The following is a 15,390-nucleotide window of genomic DNA, read 5'->3' as shown; positions in this document are numbered from 1 at the left end:
GTATTCGGGTAGGAGTGTGGGGACACAGAAGAGGCTTCATTTTGTAGCAGGTTACTCATTCCTCAGCATTCCTGAGCTCTGTGTGCTTCACTATTTCAGCTCCCAAGTGCAATCCCACTGACTCTGTTTTCTAAACACGCCTCTGAGTGCTTTTCCACAGATGTAAAATTAGGTATTGTTTGCTGTGGTGGTGGGAGCTGGGAAGTTGAATCCAGGATTGCTGGGCAGCCTTATGACTCAATAGCGTTAATCAAGGCAATATGTCCTTCCATGCCAGCATTTTTCCCAGGAAATAGTATTATCCATTTGCTGTCCTCCAAAGCAAATGCTGGCCCTAATCAAAGCAGGGAGGCTCATTAGATGGCTTTCATGAGTGATGAAGAGCCATTTGCAATGGCTGCATCCTTCGAAATTCAATCAAGGAAATCCCCTCAGGGCCCGAGGAGCTGTGATGGAGCATCTCCTCCCATGCCCCGGTTCCTGCTGTGAACCTGCACTTAAAGCCCGCAGACTCCACAGGATGCTGCAACTGGAGCCTCTGGCATGCCCACCCCTCTCTCCCGTGGGGCTTCTCCTCTTATCTTGTTAAATTATCGATTTCCTGGTAAAGTTGTGGACACTACACTGTCCAAGCTGGGCACTTTTTTCCTTCATGGTTTCTTGCAAAGCATTTTAAGTATTTCCTTTACTTAAAAGCAAATTTTTACTTAAAAGAAACCAGGAAGATCTCACAAACTCCTCAGAAAAATTATCTCCACCGGGTGTTTTCATACAGCCCTAGTAATAAAAATCAGGGAGATCCAATAGAAATTGAGATATCCCAGCCTTTCCTGAACTTTCTTTTTACTGCTCAGATTGATAAAAACCATTTAAAACCTTTGATTTAATCCCACAGCACTCAGGACTCCTCGTTTGGAGAAACCCTGAGCTTGCAGCATGGCTTGGGCATGGCTGCTGCCAAGACAGCACAAGAGAAGGAGGTCTGTGTTTTCCTCAGAGAAATGGGCAGTCCCTCGTTCAAGGCTGCTGGTTAATGGAATAATAATGGGGAAAACGAAGGGGAATGAGCAAGGAGGAGATGTTTGTGAAGATAAACTGCACAGACTTGCACAGTCTGGTGTGCAGTGCTGGGAAAGGCCTGTGTCTGCAGGTCTCAGATGAAGTGAAGTAACTTGCCCAAAGGTCACCTGGGAAGCATGTGGCAGATGCAACATTAGGTTCTCCTCCCAGGCCTCCTGACTGAAGCTTTTCACTGCAAAGGCACCTTTCCTCTAGGACTTGTCTGACATTCCTTTGTTCAGGTGCCTTTAACCCTTATGGAGTTGCTGCTCTTGCTGCAGGCTGGAGGCACGGATGAGCAGGCTGGACTCGCATCTTGGTTTAGTTGCTCTTCCTCTTTTTTTTCTTGTTTAGGGGCCAAGGATGAGGGGATGGGACATGGGATGACCCTGTCTCCTGGACTGACCATAGCAGGGTGTCCACCCCCTAATCCAAGGTTACTGGGCTTGTACGTCCCATTGCTGAATTAGGACAAAGAATTTGGAAAATGCCACATACTGCTTGTTTTCCAAGAGTGTTTTAGTAATGCAGGAGCATTCAGGTGCTGCTGCTCTGTGCTGGAAGAGATCCAGCTGATGGAATTATTGCAGAAGACTTATGAAAATGCCTGGTTCCCCCAGAGCACCGAGAGAATGCCAAGCAGCAACTCCTGAAGTTATGAACTCCTTTTTTAAAATTCATATATTTGGCTAAGTTGCATCCTGGAGTTTGGAAAGAGTTGACTGAGGAACAGTTTGTCTTGAATGTTGTTTTATAATAACTGGTGAAACAGGGAAAGTTCCAGGAGGTGGGAGGAGAGCAGGGGACATAACCTGGGTGTGTGTGGCTTACTCACCTCCACGTGAACCTCAAGTAAAACACTTGAACGCCTTGCGAAGAGCTCGAGTAAGAAGTGTTATGTAGTAATGCCAATCAGTATGTATTTATGGATCCTGTCCTATCACTTGCTGCCTTTTTTTTTTATAGGACTCTAATTTTTTTAAATAGAAAGTCTACTTGTTTGGATATAATACTCCTCATAAGCCATTTGACTTAGTACCTCACAATATTTTGATTTAGGAGCTAAAATAATACTTAATCCAGTGCTTGGAATGGGAGAGGTACTTCTGGTGAGGTTTTTCATCTGTGTGTTTGCACTGACAAAGGTTTCATATCATGGTGTTTTTCCAGCTCATCAGCAGTGACTTGGATGTAGTTGCTGTGCAGAGAGATTATGTAAGAAATTAAGTTCCAAGGCCAAGTTGGATGGGGCTTGGAGCAACTTGGATTAGTGGAAGATGTCAGGGGTTGGAACTAAATGGCATTTAGGTGATAAGAGAAATAGAAACTTTACTCACGGTATCCCAGAGTGCCCAAATAAGGAGCAATATCATCTTAGAGAAGTCCTAGAGAATTAGATAAGGGATGTAACTCAAACAAACAGGATGTAAACTAAACTCTGTGTACCCAAACAAGATAAAGAACAAACGTTACATTTTTTGGTGAAACACAGTGATGCTGAGGTCTGAACTGAGGTCCAGATGACAAAGAAGACCCGGAAGGACCAAAAAAGGACTTCCAGTAGGGATGTGACTATATAAAGCAACCTAATGAATATGCATTAAGCAAGACTATCTAATGAATATGTAAATGCTTTGTGTAATAAAGAGTCCTGTCTATCTGTCATTTGGCACATTCGATTAGAGGAGCTGTCCTCTGAACGTCCAGCACTGAACAAAGAATGCCCTTTTTAACACCCTCAAATTGGTGTTAAGAAGTTTGTTTCTGCTGCTTTTCAGTATCATAGGGTCATTTCCAACCCAGACTATTCTGTGGTTCCATGAAACAAGTCCCTGTGGAGGTGGACAGGCTTTGTGTGTTGCTCAGGACATGATGGGCCGCAGGGTGTAACCTCTGCTCCTGAGGTAGCTGGAGGCCGCTGGCAGCCTCTGCATCCCTAACAAGAACCACAACTTTTTGAAGTCATAGTTCTGTCTAGATGTTGTATAAATAATAAGCAATTTGCTTTGCCATACTAAATGGGAACAATCTCTTGGTTTTGTCAGATTTCTCTTCATTCTGCTGGGACCGAAGGGCAAAGCAAAGTCCTACCATGAGATCGGCCGAGCCATTGCCACACTGATGTCAGATGAGGTAGGTGTCTTGGCATCTCCCACAGAAAAGGGGTTCTCCCAGGTAATGATATCCATTTCCCCAGACTGGTCAGCATTCACGTAAAGCCGGAATATCCAGATGTCACCTCCTGATTCCATCTGTGGACATAGTTATTGCCTCTGGCCTCATGGTTTTGTAAAAGCGTGACTAGGGGAGGCGTTTGTGCACCGCGTGTGTTTTCCTGCTGGCAGTCACTCTTGCAAATCAACTGTGAATTAATTGTTGAATTAATTCTGTCGTGGTCTGTGCCTTGTGTCCCATTCCACCATCCCAGTATCCCACAGCCATGCTTCAGGTGCTGTCATTATTTCTATGTCACAGAGTTGAAAATGAGCCTGGGTTTGATAGACTAAGTAGGCGGCTTTGTAAAAGTGTCTTCTCAAATTGAAACTCCTTCTGTAGAGGAAAACTCTTTTTTTGGATAAAGAAATACATGATTGCTTTAGTAAAATTTTTAAAGGTTAGAAATGTATGTTTTGCTTAAAATTAGAAACATGCCTGCAAGAAAGAATCTCTGTCATTGTCCAGCTGAAGGAAGGGGCTTTTCTGAGGGTCACACCTCCACATGCCAAATGTCCTGATACTTCTTCAGAGGTTTTTGAGAAGGAATTAAGTTGGTTTTGTAGAATATAACTAGGCAGCTGCCTCTGGAGTCTGGGCTACAGAAAATGCAAACCTATTCCATGTGAAATCTCTCTTTTCCTTGCAGGTATTCCACGACATTGCCTATAAAGCCAAGGACCGGCAGGACCTGATTGCGGGCATCGATGAGTTTCTGGATGAAGTCATTGTGCTCCCCCCTGGGGAATGGGATCCAGCCATTAGGATAGAGCCTCCCAAGTCTCTCCCTTCTTCGGATAAGAGGTAATAGCAGGAGACAGTGTCCATGATGAAGGACAGTGTGCATCAGGTCTGAAAAGGTGATGGGAAGAGCCGGTGCTTTGGTTGCACCAGGGGTATTTATTGAGTGACTTGCAGCTGTCTGTTCATATTTAGAAAGTCCTGGAGGTATTTTCAGGTCTTCCTTAGTAGCTGGAGGGAGGATGTTCCTGCAGTTCTGTACCTTTTAAGGTGATACAGGCACATAACAATGTAGCTGTGTTCTGCTTGGTCCTTCTGACACGCCACGTTCTTGCCCAGGAAGAACATGTACTCGGGTGGGGAGAACCTGCAGATGAACGGGGACACCCCTCACGACGGAGGGCACGGCGGCGGGGGCCACGGGGACTGCGAGGAGCTGCAGCGCACGGGCAGGTGGGTCCAGGGGTTAAACAGTCATTAAAAAGGACAGAAGGTGACATGTGCCTGTCTGCCACCATGTCAGAGCAGTCCTGGTGTTGGTGGGGAGCTGTGAGCAGGGGAACAAGAGGCTCAACAGACACATATTTCAAGCTGGCAACGTCAGAGCCACGTGGAGTTTATAAGAGTTAAATGCTGTCTTGTCTGGCATCATACAAAAAGGCATGTCTGCAAGTGAGTTCCCTTGTTCTCCAAGATTATTTCCTGTGTGTTTTTACGTCCAGTTCTTTTGCTGGTTAACAATTTGAAGCATTTTTCCATGTAGCAGATTGTTTGGCTCGCCCAACCATGGTGTCTGCCATGTGGAGAAATTTAGTCAGGGATGTAGACCAGAGTTAATCTATTTTATTACATCAACTAATATAGTTGGAGAAAAAAACCCAACAGACAAGCTTCCTGAACTGCAAACTGTAGTGGTCTGTTTTAGCAAGGCTTGTGTTCCTGAAATCTGTCTCTTTCCAGCTGCATCGCATGTTCAAGATATTATCTATCTTTACAACATTATCTCTGATATTCCTGGACCACCACAGCTGCAGTAAGACTGTGTGTAATGTGGTGATCTCACTCCTTTGAGATAATACCTCATTGCTGGCAGTGTCTCTGATGGCTTATCATGGTGACTTTCACTGTAAAACATTTTTCACGAGTCTCCTCTTTCTTGTCCTTGCAGATTCTGTGGGGGCTTGATCAAAGACATAAAGAGAAAAGCACCGTTCTTCGCCAGCGACTTCTACGACGCTTTAAACATCCAGGCCCTCTCAGCCATCCTCTTTATCTACCTGGCCACTGTCACCAACGCCATCACTTTTGGGGGATTGCTTGGGGATGCTACGGAGAACATGCAGGTGAGCAAGAGCTTTCAGAACCAACAAACAGCATTTCATTCTTACTGTCCAGTCAGAGGAGCGTTTGGGCACCCACAGAGCTGGAATTCTGGATACAATAATGGAGTTGTCCTGTGTTTTTACTGCTTTCTCTGCTGTCGTTGGCTGTCCTTTGACAGATTGTACAGGAGTTACCTTAAATGGTGATTAAAAGCAGGCCAGGAGGTGGAGAAGGTGTTTGCTCCTTCCCTAGAGAGAAGTTCTCTGATCTGCTCTCAGTTGTACCATTTCAGTCCAAATAAGTTTGCTAAGTCTGATTCAGACTTTCCATGTCTGAATCCTCTGCCTGACTCCTACAATCCCTGGGCTTCTGTCTCTCTGGTGAAAAGAACATCCTAAAATTCATAGGAAAGCGAGTAAATCAGGAGATATGACACAAGAGAGAAGAGAGAACTGTAAGGTTTTTAGAAAGATGAATTTTGAAGTAGTGGGAGATCCTGAGAACCAGCTGGCCTATCCATGGACAGGCTGAATCAGCGGACAAGGCAAGAGTTGGGGCTTCAAAGGATAGCTCGGGCTAGAAAGGGATTCTGCATTAACAATGCCATAGGGGCTTCATGTTAGTGGAATAATAGGAAAAATAGGAGGTTGTATTTAGACAGATTCAGTGCAGCCACATCAAATCTCCTAACAATAATTAAGATTGTAGTGACAGTGACTAAATTACTAATTTAAGCAGGTTTAATTAAGTTAAACATAGAAAAGGAGGGCGTGTATCTGGAACTTTGCGCTTCCCTGTGATGAATTACAGGCTAGAGTAAGATCCAGCAGCCTGTGGAGTACCAAACTTCCTTCTCCCCTGTGCTGACAGTTTGCCTTTTCTGAGACTCATGGAAGTCAGGAACGGAGGGGCCTCTGGGACCCATCAGTGAGCAGCACTGGGCTGTCACTGGGTAGCAGAGCAAAGCCTGTCTGCTCTGCTTCTGAATGAGGTGCAGTCTTTAAATTAGGAGGAGAAAGGGGAAATGTTACCCGATTCCAAGTTTAGAATCGCTTTATTGTGAGTGGCCAAAAGCCTCTTTTGTTACCTTTGTATCCCATGAACGTGTATTATCAGGTAGCAAAAAAAGAAAAACAGTATTTTTGTGTCTACCACATCACAGTTCCTGTGTGTTGTTGGCTGCAAAGAGTGATGTGGCTGCTGCTGGGACAGGCCCTGAGCACGGCCCGTCCCTGCTGCCTGTCCCGGGAGCTGCTCCGGCCGGTGCTTCCTTAACAGCTCACTCCAGAGTTCTGTGTTTCTGCGAAAGGACACTATTCTTAGCTTCAGACACGTGGAAGAATGTAGGGAAAAGAGATTCCAGATGCGCTGGCCACAAGGGCCCTCTCCATGAGTAATGCCAGAGGAGCGGAGGGGATCGGCTGTGTGGATGCTGTTCCTCGCCCCAGGAGCAACCGGCTCATCCTCACAAGTCCCCCAGAGGCAACCAGCAAATATTACTTTTCTCAGTGTAAACACTGATTTGTGTCTTTCCAAGGAAGAGAGACACAAAACTGGACTTAAATTCTTCGCAATACCCCTGATAAGTCAGGAAAACTGCAGCCCCATCCCTGCAGCGTATCATGGATGGAAGGAAGGATCTGCATGTGCTGTTAATTAACATGTGTGGCATTAATGAGGCTGCTGGTTCACACAGCTCCAGCCATGCAAATAAGCCTGGGGTTAAATCCACCCAGGGTTGTTGGGAACATGTTCCTGGAGAGGATAATACTGATGGCTGCATGTCCTATTCAGTAGAAGATGATGCTCTTATTACTCCTTTAAAACTCAGTCAAGTGTAAATAGATTAAGAGTAAATGAGGTAAGATCAGCACGTTCTGCACACTCGGCCAGTAATCACATTTTATTGCCATTTATATTTCATCCACATTTTTCATTTTAAAAGTAGACATTGTCCAGCTACAGCTGGACACGAAAATCCAAGAATGCACCAAGTGTGCTGTTCTATCCTTCTCCAGCCAAGCTCCTTTGCCACGCGTGCCAAAGGTAATTGTAGAGCTCGTTAAGTATGGAATTTATGGCTTGCTGGTGACATCTGATGAAGTTGGGTCTTAACACGTGGCTGCTGGGTGAAACAACCTTGTTTGGTTTGTGTCTTACTTACTAAACCAGTGACTTGAAAGAGAGGCGGGTTGTTTATCTAGGAAATGTCTGCTCAGTTGGAGAGAGAAAATATCCCACGTCCGTTGACCTGGGGGATTTTGGTGCCGTCCTGTAGCCACATTCTGCTACAGCTGTTTGAGGAGTCACACAGATATGTCTCTTTACTGTCAAAGGCTTGGAAGATCATAGAATGATACAGTGGTTTGGGTTGGAAGGAACCACAAAGGGGTCTGGTTCCGACCCCTCTGCCACGGGCAGGGACGCCTTCCACTAGACCAGGTTGCTCCAAGTCCCGTCCAACCTGCCCTTGAATGTTCCAGGAGTTCTGAAATCCTTTAAGTGGTCCTTGAAAACCCTCTCCTCCCCTTGTCGAATATAAGATACAATATATAGCATTGATAACCTGTGGAACTCAGATATCCAAGGGGGGTTGGTGGTTATCCGGAGTAACTGTGCACTGTGTGGGACCAACACCTCAGTGTGAGCTGCAGGAGAGGCAGAGGATGCTCTTCCCTTGCAGCCCACGGCCGGTCACCGGCAGAACTGCTCATTTCTAAAGGGTTCTGCAGCAGAAGTGACCCGTGTGCCGTGTGTCCGCAGGGCGTGTTGGAGAGCTTCCTGGGCACGGCCGTCACCGGCGCCATATTTTGCCTTTTGGCTGGTCAGCCCCTCACCATTCTGAGCAGCACAGGGCCCGTCCTGGTCTTTGAGCGGCTCCTCTTCAACTTCAGCAAGTGAGTACGTGGGGGGAGAGGGCGGGGGGGAGGAATGTCCCATGGTAATGAAATCCCAGCCAGAGAATGAGCTGCCTGGCGGTGGGGAAGGAGGGGATTTAGTGCACGAAATGAAACATGTCGTTGTTCCCTCTTGAGATCCAGTGCAATCACATCAGGGATTTTCCCGGCACGCATGTCCCAGGGCGCTGCCCGGTGTGTGGCTGCCTGTCTCCGTGAGGCCTCCTGGAAAGAAATCCTTGGCCGGTTCAGTCCTCCATGAGCGATTTGCTCTAGTTACAGTGTGCTGCTCCTCCCAGCCACTGCTTCCCTGGTTGCTCTGGATTTCCCATAGGAGCAAAGAAATCAATCCAGCTCTTCACTAACGAAATCCTGCAGGTCTCAAGGTTACCAAAAATTTGGCCTTAAATCTCTAATAGTTTGAAATAATCACTGTCATTTGTGAAAGCAGAAGTGCCTGTGATAGAAACAGCCCCAAGAATTCCGCAGTGGAGCTTTCCTGCAGTAAAGGCTCTTGGATTTTTTCCATTTAACTGGTATAAAGAGGTTCTGCTCCCTCCCCTTTGTTGATAGCTGACACCCAGAGCCAAAGGGAGCCCATTTTGTTAGGTGTGCTCATTTACCAGTCCCACATCTGCAATACCAGGAAAATACACAGGAATCCCTAAGGGAATCAGTGGTGTCATGGATGATTTTATGCATAGGACTGCTGATCCTTGGGCCTGTGTTTTGCGAGGAGATCATTTTAGGTTACACAGAATACACCCCAAATCCCTTGCAGCCCATGTTCATGGCATTGCAGGTTGTGCAGGACTTGTGTTCCTACACATAGGGAGGGATAGGGGCTAGGAAAAGTAGATGGAAAATTAGATTATCCCAGAGAGGGAAACTGTAAGCTGCCAAAGGGTTGTGAGCTCCACAGTGGAACAAGAGGGGAGCACCTTTCTTTTCTTATTTTGGCTGGAATAAATGAATAGAGTCAGGAATGGGCATGCTGCACCTGTTGGCATGTGGCAGGCATGGCACAGCCCAGGTGCAGCACACAGCAGGAAAAAAGGAAGATGGAAAAGCACTTTGTACTGTTTTGGCAGGGAGAAGGTGGTTATTTTTAACCTGAGGAGGAGGTGGTGGTTATAAAAGCCATTGTCCTAACAACCTGCCGGAGCAGAAAGGCAGGAGTTTTCAAAGGGAGCCTTTCTCACAAGGAAATTGGAACCGAGGACTGTGATTTTTCTGTAATGCATTTGTGGTTGTTCCTATTCACAACGTGCTGTTCCCTCCTGGGAGCAAAATTAGAAAGACTTCCCATCTACTGACTCATTTGAAGTGTGACTTGTGTGTGTGTGTGTGTGTGTGTGTATGGAGGGATTCCTAAAAGCACCTTGTGGACCCAGACATGTGCCTGGCTTTAGGTGCTCCATGGTGCCAGCGTGGGGGGATCGATGCTACAGGACACAGTGCTTTTCCACCTGCTCTGTCAGCTTCAGACATGCTGCAGGAATTTGAGGGGTAAAAGCCAAACTAATATACTTTGAAAGTCTTTGAAGTTCTTCAGTGGTGTGCAGCCAGGGTGTACCTGGGCTCCTGCCAGCCACTTTCACGTGGATGGCAGCTCCTGCCCCCTCAGGCACAGACTCCGGATATTTCAAAGCTGTGACTGGGGTCTTTTGTTATTATTTTTTCTCCTTCTCTTTTTTTAAATCACTTTGTTTCTTACTTGCTCCTTACCCTCTCCCAGGCCAGGGCTCCTTGGCTTCCAGGGCTGGGGCTGCCAGCCCCAGTACCTCCCACTCCCTTCCTTTCCCAGAACAGACAGTAACCTCCCTGCCATGTCCTTATCTACGCCAGTGTCCCCTTTTGGCACTTATTCACTCCTAAAAACCCACCTTTGGACTCTGTACCTGCATGGCACTGCAGCCTCGAGCAGCAAACACAGGGCCATCATTCCCAGGAGGGAACAGTGCAGTTGGCTCCGTGGTTCTCCTCAGCCTGCCAGTCCTGGCACCAGGGTTTGTCACAGGATCACAGAACATCCCAAGTTGGAAGGGACCCGCAAGGATCAGCAAGTCCAACTCCCTGCTCCTGGCAGGACTACCTAAAACTAAACCATATGACTGAGAGCATTGTCCAGATGCTCCTTGAACTCTCTCAGGCTTGGTGCCATGACTGCTTCCCTGGGGAGCCTGTTCTGGTGCCCGACCACCCTCTGGGGGGAGAACCTTTTCTTTATGTCCTGTCTCAGCTTCCCCGACACAGCTTCATTCCACATAACATCTGCTTTGTACTTCCTGATCTTGTCTAACTCGATGTTTTCCTTTCTTGCCACCCCTGTCTTGTTGCAGGGACAATGACTTTGACTACCTGGAGTTCCGCCTCTGGATCGGCCTCTGGTCAGCCTTCCAGTGTCTCGTTCTCGTGGCCACCGATGCCAGCTTCCTGGTCAAGTACTTCACCCGCTTCACTGAAGAAGGATTTTCCTCCCTGATCAGCTTCATCTTCATTTATGATGCTTTCAAGAAGATGATCAAGCTGGCGGATCATTATCCCATCAACTCCGAGTTCAAGGTGGACTATATCACACATTACTCTTGTGCCTGTAAACCAGTAGATCCAGGTAAGAGAGTGTTTCATTACCTCACCAGTTTGCAGGTAGCAGGTGGCATTTACTCTCTTTTTCCTTTGTGCTGCAGCCCAGATAATAGGTAGATTATTCCTTCTTTATTGGCTGTCTTCAGATACCCTATCTTAGTTTTTTTTGGAAACTGAGGGGTGAATTTCACTGTATGTCCCAACTGGAATGTTTGTGTAGCCAACCTTCCTGGGACTCCTCCTGTGAGCAGCATGACCAGTAGAGAAGCTTCTCTGCACCCTTGTCTCCTTGCTTCCCTCTGGCTGTCAGTTCCAGATGGCATTCCTCTGAGAATTCCGTGAAGGGGCAGAAGTGGCGGCGATGTCACTGCCATGGAGATCAGGTCACTCCTGTTTCAAGTGCTGGAGCTGGATTTATTCAGGGTGTTACCCAAACATGGGTGGTTCCCACCTCCTGGTTGCATGGATGAGTGGGAAAGCACAAACAATTCCTTGCTAAGCAGAAGGGAAGTGTATCCAGAGGGCAGCCTATCTCCAGAGCGTGGGCTGCACGGCGGATAGAGCCTGTGTGTATAGGTCTGGGTCCTCAGCCGGGAACAAAGGGAAACAAAACCCAAATCCAAACAGAGGGAACGCTGGCTGTACCATTAGGGAAGAAGGGACCACTCCTTGGATCCTACACGCAATGAGGAGTGAGTAAGAAGCTTGGTCTGTGCTCAAAGTAAACTGCAGGTTACCTCAGCACACCTGTCCAACAGGAAAAGCTGCTGGCTGCTCCTCGCAGGTGTCAGGAGCCGGTTCCCTTGGAGCTGGGTGCCTGCCTTATTTATTAAACACAGGATCTTGGCAAGCACATGGATGCTGCTCTGGTGCTGCCTCCATTGGAATGACGTGGAGCCAGGACGGTGGGAATGGTCAATGCCAAGTCTCCACTTCCCTTTGAAACACCTGTGGCTCCCCAGACAGCAAAGGAAAAAAAAGTTTATTTATGCAAAACCTCAGTAAAACCGTGAGGGCGGAGGTGGCGAGCCTGTTTGCAGCAAGGACTGCATTCCTAAATGAAATTTCAAATCCATGATTCCTAATGCTGCAAAAGCCAGAGGAAAACGTGTCACTGCCACAGGGAATGCTGCTCCTTCTTTCAAAGGAATTATCCCCATCCTGTTGATTTCAATTACTTGCCATCTTTTTGTTTCTTTTAATTCAAAAAATGTGTTTGTGCTGGACGCTAAAATGCATTTTGCTTTTCTGGATATCTTGGGGGTTGTGCTTACATTTGAAATTAATCATTAGAGTGTTCTGTGGATATTTAGTTTAATCCAGAAATCATTAGAAAAATATTGGAAACCCATCAAATGTTATATTGTCTGTCTGGTTTTCTGGTTTGTGTGGTTTTTCTTTTTTTTTTTTTTTAAACCACAAACTCCAAAAAAACCCTCAGTTAGGTTTGGATTATGTTTCACTTAACCTTTTCTTTCAGTTTTATGAGTGATTGATGATTGAAAGCTTTTGAGTCTCTCTGAAACAACACTTGTGACTCACTTTACTGGAGCAAAGAGGTGGCAAACAGCTTGATGGAGTCAAGAAATTACTTATTAATTGGAATTTTCTCTCCTCCCTAGCTGTTTCCTGCATCCTGCTCACCGTACACTCTTTTCTCTTCTCTCTTGCAGTTAATAGCTCGTTCTTTAACAGGACAGCAGTGCTGTCAGACGATGAGCTGGTCTATTCCTCCTCTGAAATGGTGAGTTCCCCTTGGGAGGGCACGGATCCCATGGGCTGCAGAGTCTCAGTGGCGAGCTTTGGATCATGAGAAAGAAGTGGAGCTTGATGGGTCACATCCATTTGTGGGGGACATGTGTGAAGGAAGTTGAGACACAGAGTAATAACTCCTTTTAGTCAGACACCAGCAGGAAAATGGTCTCACCCAAATCATTCTGTGATTCCCTTTTTTTTCCTGCAGGACAACACCACCATTGACTGGGCTGCTCTGACAGCCAAAGAGTGCTTGAAATATGGGGGAAAACTTGAGGGCAACAGCTGTGACTATGTCCCTGACATCACCCTCATGTCTTTCATCCTCTTCTTCGGCACTTACACCTGCTCCATGGCCCTCAAGAAATTCAAGACCAGTCGCTATTTTCCCACCACTGTAAGTATCTCCTTTCACCCAAGCAGTCTTCCCGAGGGCAAAGGTCAACCTTCCTTTTGGAGTAGCAGTCACGCACACAGAGAGGGGTGCTCTGCAGGGAAGCCAGGTTGGACTGGTTGGGATAAAAACATGGAACTGGTTAACCAAGGTATGCCTGGGATTGCTCCCAGCTGGAGGGCACAGCTAAGGCACAGAAGAGCCAAGAGGAGCCATAATCTCTACTGAGAATGTAGCAGGCATTTTAAAGGCGCTGAAGACAACACTTCCAAACCTACAGGCACCTCTCAGGTGCATCTACTTGTTTTGTCCCCTCAGGTGAGGCTCCCACTCCAGGCGTGCAAGCCAGAGCTTTCTGTGTGTGCCAAACCCATGTTTCTCTCTGAGACTTGCCCCATTTTTGGCATTCTGACACACAGGGATTTATCCTGCATGGATGTTTACTGTTCTGCTGTGTTACAATTGAACCTCTCTTACTTTTAATAAAAAGGAAACAAATTCCATCTGGGCTGGAATGCAGCTCAATTTATCTGTAACCATGTGAACCCAGGAAACCAGGAAGGAACAACGGCTCTGGAAAGCTCACACAGTTCCAGGCAAGCACAGTGGCTCCTGCACAGTTAAATTTTGGGATCTGACCAGTGGCAGCTTTAAGTTGTCATATTCCAGTGACTTCAGGAGAGCTGCAGTCTTAGGGATTTAGCTGAGAAGCCTGGTTTGTTTTCCTGTCAGCTTAGGTTGACTTATTACTTGAACAGCAAACAACGTAATCCCTGCCAGTCATACAGAGTATCTCATTTGTGGACATTCGTTTCTTCCCATCTCCTAAAGGGAATTTTGTGACTTTCCATTGTGTTATTTTCATGCTCCCATTTAGGCTTTCAGACACCACAGTAAAGTACCAAGGCACTTGTAGGCAAATGGCGCCAGACATGACAGTGGGCATCTTTGTGGAAGGAGGAACGCTGAGTTTGTCTTGCCACAAGGTCTTATGTAGACACTAAAGCGTGGGTGAAGCTGTGTTTTGTGGTGCTCACTCCTGCTATTATGATACCACCTTCTCTTTCAGGCCCGGAAGCTCATCAGTGACTTTGCCATTATCCTGTCCATTTTGATCTTCTGTGGAATAGATGCCCTGGTTGGTGTGGACACACCAAAACTAATTGTGCCAAGTGAATTCAAGGTATGTCATTGTCAGGCCTGTGGAAGAGGTTCACTTCCCCCTCCACCTGCCCTGTATGGAGTGACTTACCCTCAAAATAGGAACGTAGTTAGTGCTCTGGAAAGGGCTGATTTACTCAGAGGATATCCTTTTTGTTAGCATCATTTGATTGGCTAAATCCTGCCTCCATACTTGGAACCTTTCCATGTTAGTGGGAAGGATGAAATTGTCACAAACCTCAAGTGTCTCCCTGTGGTCCCATTGCTGGAAGTACACCTGGTTTTGGGATGTCATCACTCCTGTATTGCACCTCCAACAAGAGCTTTCTTTTCCCTGTCCTTCAAAGCCAACCAGTCCCGAGAGGGGTTGGTTTATCCCACCTTTTGGAGGGAACCCCTGGTGGGTGTACCTGGCAGCAGCCATCCCTGCCCTGCTGGTGACCATCCTCATCTTCATGGACCAGCAGATCACCGCCGTCATCGTCAACAGGAAGGAGCACAAGCTCAAGGTGGGTGTGCTTTGTGTCTTGAGCACTTGCAGGGGCTTTTCCTCCTACCACTTTGCTGCCTCACGGACATGAGCCTATTCCCTGTCACTGGCTGCTGTTTTTAAGGAGGAGAAGTTGCTTTGTGGTCGCTGTCAAATACAAGCAATAAGCTGGAGAGATTTGGGACATACCAAGGGCATAGCCCCAGTTGGATGTTATTTAAAGAAGAGCTGACACGAAACAGCCTAGGATGTAGTTGTGTTTTTAAAATAAACTTTCCAGACTGGTGCTATGCAGTTTTTCCTGCCTGTAGGGTTTTTCCTTTCCCTGCACGGTCAGTTCTGTTGAAAAATATTTCACTCCTGTAAAAGAAGACTCTCTCTTCCTGATAATAGAACGTGTGGTGTGACCTGTGGGAGTAAAGACCCCCTCAGAACACAGGTAATAGTGGGTCATTATTCAGATACCTGCAGCTGTAACCTTCATCAGTTACAGGGAGAGCTGTTGGAAATGGGAAGGGAGCTTTTGCTTTGAAAAGAGGAGGATGTTTCAGTTGACATGGTCACTGTGGACATTAGACAAGTAACGTGATTTAAGGCCATCCTGAGCCAGACCTGGAGAAGAGAGTCGGAGTACCAGGGAATGGGAAAGGTTTGTTGTGCACAGTGATGATGGCACACAGATGCTGGCTCACAATTTAAAAAAAAAACCCTCAGAACATCCCTGTTTGCCACCTGCATCTGGGCAGATACCTTTGATACCTCATCTT

General features: G+C 46.8%; 1 protein-coding gene across 3 annotated transcripts in view; it reads left to right on the top strand.

Moving 5' to 3' along the window:
• SLC4A4 (solute carrier family 4 member 4) overlaps positions 1-15,390 on the top strand; it is a 119,578-nt gene that overhangs the window by 88,404 nt on the left and 15,784 nt on the right. For all 3 annotated transcript variants that reach the window (XM_029965645.1, XM_018089017.2, XM_018089018.2), the window contains 10 exons: positions 3,105-3,192; positions 3,923-4,077; positions 4,354-4,467; positions 5,183-5,357; positions 8,101-8,234; positions 10,577-10,848; positions 12,497-12,567; positions 12,787-12,975; positions 14,042-14,155; positions 14,481-14,642. In XM_029965645.1, the coding sequence (XP_029821505.1) occupies positions 3,105-3,192; positions 3,923-4,077; positions 4,354-4,467; positions 5,183-5,357; positions 8,101-8,234; positions 10,577-10,848; positions 12,497-12,567; positions 12,787-12,975; positions 14,042-14,155; positions 14,481-14,642 (1,474 nt within the window). The remainder of the gene's footprint in view (positions 1-3,104; positions 3,193-3,922; positions 4,078-4,353; positions 4,468-5,182; positions 5,358-8,100; positions 8,235-10,576; positions 10,849-12,496; positions 12,568-12,786; positions 12,976-14,041; positions 14,156-14,480; positions 14,643-15,390) is intronic.

This window comes from Manacus vitellinus, unplaced genomic scaffold, assembly GCF_001715985.3.
Source record: "Manacus vitellinus isolate BGI_N305 unplaced genomic scaffold, ASM171598v3 scaffold_112_pilon, whole genome shotgun sequence".
Classification (NCBI taxonomy): domain Eukaryota; kingdom Metazoa; phylum Chordata; class Aves; order Passeriformes; family Pipridae; genus Manacus; species Manacus vitellinus.
This window is presented reverse-complemented; position numbering and strand designations above follow the sequence as displayed.